The sequence below is a fragment of the Hevea brasiliensis genome, chromosome 3 (genome assembly GCF_030052815.1).
Source record: "Hevea brasiliensis isolate MT/VB/25A 57/8 chromosome 3, ASM3005281v1, whole genome shotgun sequence".
Lineage (NCBI taxonomy): Eukaryota > Viridiplantae > Streptophyta > Magnoliopsida > Malpighiales > Euphorbiaceae > Hevea > Hevea brasiliensis.
In genome coordinates, this window is record NC_079495.1 from 23,346,055 (window position 1) to 23,354,147 (window position 8,093).

The 8,093-nt window shown below is 24.0% G+C and overlaps 1 protein-coding gene across 1 annotated transcript; it reads left to right on the forward strand.

Moving 5' to 3' along the window:
* Window positions 1-6,422: 6,422 nt before the first annotated feature.
* Window positions 6,423-7,264, forward strand: LOC131178656 (uncharacterized). Its single transcript, XM_058143941.1, has 2 exons — window positions 6,423-6,674; window positions 6,850-7,264. The coding sequence occupies exons 1-2, from the start codon at window positions 6,506-6,508 to the stop codon at window positions 7,071-7,073; spliced, it is 393 nt and encodes a 130-aa protein (XP_057999924.1). The 5' UTR covers window positions 6,423-6,505; the 3' UTR covers window positions 7,074-7,264.
* The last annotated feature ends 829 nt before the right edge of the window (window positions 7,265-8,093 follow it).

Below are 8,093 nucleotides of genomic sequence, written 5' to 3' on the forward strand. Positions count from 1 at the left end.
CATAGAATATGGGCTATTTTGGGTCTAGTTTCACCTCCAATTGGCCTCATACCAATTGGGGTCACACAATTTTATTTATGGCCTAAAATGTACACTGCCCTCAACAAACACAACCTGCATAAAATTGACACTTCCAAAACTCAATCTCCTCCAACTTCCTTACTTCAATTTGCATGCAATACACTTCTATAAGCAACAATCTCATCCTAATAGATCAATTTCAACATTTTACACAAAGTCCTCAACATTTACGCAAACCCTAGTTTTCAAAGTTTCAAATTTATACAAACACTACACAATCAAACACCCAAACATTTCAACTAATTACACATTCTCATGGAACCATTTTTCATCACTTAAAAGCAATGAACTTCAAGTTCCATGGCTGCAAAAAATTCCAGGGTTCTTTCCCTTATGGAGTGGGGAGTATTTTTTGTGAAGGGTGCTAAAGGTTTTGATGGGTAGAAACTTGGGAAATCAAGCTTGGAAGCTTGATAACAATGGAGGAAATGAGGGAAAGAGAGAGAGAGAAGAAATGGAGGAAGAAGATGGAAGTGGGTGGGAGTTTGTCCTCTAGTGCCTACTTATATATATATATTTTTTTGAATTTTCCTATGCCTTTTCTTTTCTTTTCTTTTCTTTTCCTTTCTTTTCTTTTCTTTTCTTCTCTCTTCTCATTTTCCTAATCTATTTCATAAATTTTAATTAATGTTAATTATTTTATTCTCTAATTTAATTTTTTTTTATTTTGACATTTATGTCAAAATTCACCTCTGGGGGGTGAAATGACCAAAATGCCCTTTTGTGGTGCTCATCGAGTTATTTTTATTATTTTATACTAATTAATAAATTCTCTAAATTTTACTTTTTTTTCTACATTTTTCCTATATTTTCTTAACATTTTTTTTTTCTTCAAGTTATGCCTCCTCACTATAGTTTAGGTGTAGTTCCAAACATTTTGACTGTCCGAACAGACATGAGTCGTCGGAACAGTAAAATGTACAGACTACCTATGGTGAAGGCGTTACATTTTGTATCTTTGTCGAATAAATTTAACGATTAATAATATTTTCTTTATGTGCATTTTACATATTGTTATATTTATTAATAATTTAACTTTTTTTATATGCAATTTTAGAAATTCATGCTCATTACTTGATAAACCTAACTGATATAAATTTTCTTTCAAAACAATTATAATAATATATAATTAAGAAAATTAAGGTAATGATATAAACTAAAATTATGCAAACATCTAAATAAATAGTTTCATTATATTCTAATTACAAGTATTTAAATAAACAATATATGATCTTGTTTATCAATAATATCTTTTATTTTACCTAAGCACGATATAAAATATTTATTTTATTAGGTATTTATAATATTTTAAAATTTTAAATTAGTCTTAATAATAAAAAAATTTAAAATTTTCAACTTTTTTCTTGTTATTATAGCCCATTCTTTAATTTTTGAAAATTTTAACTTTAGTTTAAATATTTATTATTTTTAATTAGCAATAAAATTTGAAATAAATTAATTGTCAAAAAATAATATGTCAATTGACCGAAAAAAAATCAATAATCAAAATTACGTCTCAATAGCTAATTTAAAACAATTTCAATTATGAGTTAAAAAAATTTTTAAAACAAAACTAAAAATGTAAAAAAAAAAAATTAGTTATGATCTTAAAAATTTGAGAAAAGAAATAATATTAAGTCTTTAAATTACATAGTATTAATTATTTGTTTATAAATTAGTACATCGATAAGTATTTTTTGAAATATGATTTATAATAAAATTAAGATTTTAATATATTAATTATTATTATTACAAATTTAAAAATTATAAAAATAATTTAAATGGTTGACAAAATCTTTCACTTATACTTTTATATTTATTAGTTAATTATTAGAAAAGAATGTAATAATATAAATCTAAAGTTTGGCTAATGATTAGATGGATTTAATAATAATTTATTATTATATACATAATTCTATATAATATGAATTAATTAATTGAAGTATTCATAAAAAAATTTATATATCATTATTTTGAAAACTTAAATTATATAATTTAAAAATAAAATATTATAATTATATATTATATATTAATTATAATTTTAAACACTGATATACTTGAATAATTAAATTATAATAATATAAAATTTATTTGAATAGATTAAAATTTAAAATGAGCCAAATTTTATTCTCAAATAAATTAAACAAAAATATTATTTTACTAAATCAAATACTTATCGTTTTAAAAGTTATAGTTATATTTATTTTAGTTATATATTTTTTATAATATATGTTTTATTTTAATTTTTTTTTATTTTTTAAATTTTAAATTTGAGATAAAATAATGAGAAAAATATGCATCAAAAGTATAATAAAAAGAGAGAAAAAAATTAAGATAAAAATATTAGATATATTATTCAATTATTTTTTTTAAACAATAAGGAGTTTCTTAAAATTAATAAAAATTTTAAAATTATTGAATAAATTAATAAAATTAAATAAATTAGCTAAAATTGATAAAATATAAATATTTGAATAATTTTTCAATTGATGAATTTAATTGCTTTTAATTAAATTTATGATTAAATTAAAAAATTAAAAGGTTTGGTTACAATGGATAATTGAGATAAATGTTTTGATTTTTTCTGCCATTTAGCTGCTTTATCAAAATCAATATTTTTTTTTAAAAAAAAAGCTATAAATTTGTAATCAATAAAGTGATTGTTGTACTTGAATTAGATTAAAATTTAAGTTTTCGATTATAATATTTATTTAAAGTTTATATTTTACTAATAATTTTTTTTAAAATAGCTATAAATTTATAATAAATAAAATAGTTATCATGAATAATATTAGAATTTAATATTTATTGATTATTTAATTAATTATTTAATTTTTAATAACAAATATATAATTATGTTAATGAAATAGCTAATTTTTAATAGTATTTTTATGACTACGTTAATGATATTATTGTTTATTGCTGCAAATATTTAGAACAATTAAAAAAATAAATTAGTAGAAGTGAGATTGGGTATTTAAATTTTTTTTTATTAATTTAATGATAATGAATTAAATAATTTTTAATGAATTTAACAATACTTGTAGGATTAAAATTATACACTTACTATATTAGGAATTACAATAAAATTTTTACTATAAGTAGAGTTATTAAAAAAATAGTATTAAAATTTTAATTTATATTAATTATAGTAATATTATAAATTGAAATTATTTAGGAATTTAGTAATGGTTATGCTGTGACTAGAAGTTATTTGTGACGGAGTGATATAGCTAGCCTTTCGTTGTTAAAAGTATGAGTGACATATATCACTAAAAGTTTTTAGTGATGAAGTAAGAAAAATTAGCAACTGATTTTATCGTTAATATACATTATTAGCAATGAATCATATGTTTATCATTATTATATATTTTATTGATATTTTTATAAATAATATAAATAATTAAGGGTATTTTTGGTAATTCTAATGTTTTCTCTCATTTTTTTATATATAGTATAGATTTTTACTTTTCTCTTATAATTCCTTTTTCTTGGTATTTCTTTTTAGACTCCAAAATTTTATGGATTTTAGAGAAAAGTTTTAAAAATAAGATAATTTCATTTTTAAGGATAAATTTTGTTAATTTGGCTATTAATAATACTTGATTAGCATTTGATGAGATAGTGAGTCTATTTTCTACTTTTAAAATTCTAATGTATTTCAACACTAAAAAAATTTTACTAAAAAAGTTAATAATAAAAATGTTTATCAAAATAAATTACTGAATTATATTACTATTAATAAATATATAATATATAATATATAAAAATAATTATGTCAAGAAGCATATAAATTACATATGGATGCTGAGTTGATAAGTAAAAGAAATCCAATTAGAATCGAATGAATTCAAATTAGAATTAAAAATCACATTAAAATTGATTAAATTTGATATTGAATTAAATTGAATCAGTCAATTCATTTCAGAATCAAACTGAATTTGTTTTAAATAATAAAAAAATTAAAAATTTCAACCGTTAAATTTGATTAAAATTATAATTGAATTAAAATCGAACCAAAATCATTTAAAATGAAACTATAAAAAGTCAGATATGATCTCCTTAAATTTTAAATCAAAACTATTTATTCAAACTCAAAATCAGATCGAATCTCGCTTTGCATCTTTCTACTTGGTTGTTATTGTGATTATGTATGTTAATTTATACAATTTCTATCTATTTGTGATTAAAAAAGTAATTATAACGAAAAGTTTTTCATAGTAATTAAATTATTTCGTCTGCTTAATATTTTAATTAGTTGTTTTACCTGCGTGTTATGCAGATTATTTATTATTTTATTTTAATAATATAATTTAATATATATATTTTTATATTTTATATTTTCATAATCATGCTATAAAATTTTATTAATAATAAAATTTAAAATTAATTTCATTTTTTCATGTGTGAATATATAAATTTTTTACTTGTAATTGATATAATTTTATATTTAGTAAAAAATATACAAATATAAAACATTTAATTTTAAATTTTGAAATAAGTTAATTAATAAATTATTTTCTATTAGTTTTTAATTTAGTTAGTATATACCAATAAAAAGATAAATAAAATTAAAAAAAAAACACATATGTAACGTGGTGAATTTTAAATATTAATATTAAAAATTCTTAGATTTTAAATATATGAAATTATTTTAAAAATAAATGTTTAAATTTTACAAATAATAATCTAGTACATAGTTATTTTAATATTATTAATATAATTTTTTAAATAAGAGCTCACCATTTTAATCTAATAAAAAAATTATTTAAAAAATTATTATTTTCAGAGATATATAACACCATGAGCAAGTTTTTCAATACTTAAAAATTATAAACTTAAAAATTTTAAAATGCAATTTTCCAAGCTCATATATATATATAAACAAAATTTTATAATTTATAGCATATAATTTTTGTAAATTTATACATTTTTTTAAAACTACTTGCTATGAAAAATTTATTAATTTAATGTAAAAAATAATTACTATGAATACTATATATTACGCAAGTAATTTTTTTTAATCAAACCAAATTTACTGTAATTAATTAGTAACATATTTATATATTTTTAATAAAATTTACTATATATAATTTATCTATTAGATTCTTAAAAAAGTATTATTGGTGTATTTTTTTAAAAGATTTATTTTTTATTTAAATTAATAATTTTTTTATAATTAATAATTTAAAAAAATCAATTTATAAAAATTTTATAAAATGAATTGTAAAATTTTATTAAATTATCTGTAATATATATATATATATATATATATATATATATATATATATATATATATATATATATATATATATATATATATATATGCCCCCGTGTGTGTTAAAAATGGAGGGTCTCAACGAATATTTCACAACCCCTAAGGATTTGTTGCAACTTTGCTTTACAAAGCCAACGAATTAGAAAATTAACATCCTCAAGAAAAAATGGTTGGAAAAAGAAATCCTCAAGAAAGAAAGTAGTAAAACAGATAAGACACAAGGCGGGGTCCACTACCCTAAATCATACATTATTATCACGTGTAGCACACTCCTAATTTTCTTGGTCTCAAAGCACTGTTAATCACAGGCTACATCCCTGTAAGTCTCTCACTTTCTCTCTCTTTCTATATACATTTATGCATGGAACATATGGTTTCTTGGTTCTTTTTTTGGTGGCTTTTTACGTGTTATTAGTGGTTTTTATTTGTTGACTGCCAAGAAAATTTGAGAATAGGAGAGAAATGAGTTCTGGGTATTTGTTATTTGTCTGGTACCAGAAAGCATTGACCTTTATTCTTCTGAATTAATATAATTGTTTGTTTAATTTATCACTTGCACTAGAGGAAGAGAATGGTGACAATTCAATATTCTTTTATTGTGATTTGGGCCCCTTGCTATATTAGCAAGGAACTTTTATCTTTTTGCTTCATCTGATGTTTCTGATTCTAAGCATCCAAAACGCAGAAATGGAATTCCCATTTAATGGCCATAGTCTTAGTACATTATTGGTATAGCATAATTGTAGGCAACTCATGTAATGAAATTAACCGTTAGCTCATTTTTCTATTAAATTTTTATTTGATTACATTCCATTAGGTTTAATTACATCCTACCAAACATGCACTTAGTGCTTTCTTTGTTCTGTAAGTTGTATTAGCTGATTTGAGGATTGATTGACTAGTAAGGAACTGGGGGTAGAGAAAGTGTAATTTGATTGTGGCAGATGAGAGGATTTTTCCCCCACTTATCGAGTTTTACATTGTTCTGCTACTAAGTTGCAGCGACCTTCTAGGAAATCTCCCTAAGGAGTTCTACCATTGGTTCAGTCTGTTTTTGCTAGTCAGATACTATGTTTAGATAAAGATGTGGAGTTGGGGAGAGATCACAGTGCTTAAAGATTGACTCCTGTTTTTGCAGCAGGGTTAATGTTTCCTATGAACAATGATCTGAAGTGTGGGATAGTTAGAGTTTCACATTTCCATGAGAGAGAATATCGATTTTCTACCAGAGCACCATGGAAGTATTCTTTTCAGCCAGCTTTTGTGGGCACACATGATCTGATTGAGCACAGGAAACTTCATTTCCAAGCAAGAGGTACAATCAAAGTTATGTACTTTATATATTCAAAACTGAATACTTGAACAATAAATACTATAACTAAAGGAACTTTAAAACAAAGTAAGATCACATGAGGTGGCCCTAGTATTGATTCAGGGGATGAAAGGTTTGATATGAGTTTTCAAAATTTCTTTGTTGGTTCACATTTCAGGTTTTAAGTATCAAAAGATGTCATCTCAAGTCATGGAAAAAACAAAAAGCAATGAGGCTGTCAAAGATTCTTTGCAGGACCTGCCTCTTTCAAACTCCTACGGAACTGCCATGGAAGCACTTTCCTCCCTTATTACACGTCAGAAACGTGGAACCCCCTCATCCATTGGTGGCAAATATGGAAAATTGGACAGGATGCAGATGTATCTTAAGGTAACACGATAACATTCTTGCTTTGCAAAGGGTATATAAGCAAGGGGCAACAATCTTTTATTCTGTACAAGTCAGTCGATGCTTCTTTACCTTTTATGGTGTTTTTATTACCTGTTTCCATTCTTTTGGTTGAATCATTATGCTTGATTAGTTTTATTTATCGACATTGTACATGGCATTCAAGTGCTCCTTTAGTTTTTCATCTCTACTATGAACCTGTTTCCTGCTTATATCAGGGAAAAATGCCCTTTGAAGTTTCTTATTGGTAATGCCCGGCAGATAGGCAAATTATTAAACTTTGTTATTTTGTTGTCCTAAATGAAATTGCCTGAATATTGAAAGATAGCATGTGTGTTTCTTTACAAATACTCAACTTGGAAGAGCATATACCTGAGCTCAAGATTATCCATGTAGCTGGAACAAAAGGGAAGGTACAGTCCCATCCCAGTTTCAAATGTGTTCTTAGTAAATTGATTAGATTGTAGACAACAATTTACACCCTGCTGACATGTCATTTAAATCTCACTTTAACATTTAGATCAAACCTTTTTTGTTGTCCGTGTCCCAAACAGTGTCTGTTCTAAAATATTGTTTGGTGTCACATGAGCATGCTGAAGGAAATAGGTGCACTTTTACTTCAATAACTCGATGTTCTACACACACAAGGAAAAAGAAAAGAAGAGGAAATATCAATATAAGTTTCACAGCTTCTACCCGTGATTATGCTATCAGATTTTGATCTGAGGCTTATATTGTTAAAAGTGTATTAAAATTTGAAAAGCCAATGGTATTTGATAGCACTCATTCTTTAACATGGTTTGTTTTCCTTTGATTGTTTTATTTCACGGTTCAACGTGCACATTCTTTGAAGCTATTTTATGAGAATGTGGCTTTCGAACAGGATTATTTACTTCCCCTCACCTAATTGACATGAGAGAAAGATTCCTTATAGATGGCTTAGTGTTTGAATTTATAACACAACCTCCCCCCCCCCCCCCCCCCTGCGGGTCCCATACAGGGAAAAACAAGAAA

Excerpts from the sequence above, each read along its gene's own strand:
- LOC131178656 (XM_058143941.1), top strand. The coding sequence starts at position 6,506 with ATGTTTCCTATGAACAATGATCTGAAGTGTGGGATAGTTAGAGTTTCA. Across the intron at positions 6,675-6,849 it reads ACTTCATTTCCAAGCAAGAG|GTTTTAAGTATCAAAAGATG; the intron begins GTACAATCAAAG and ends TTCACATTTCAG.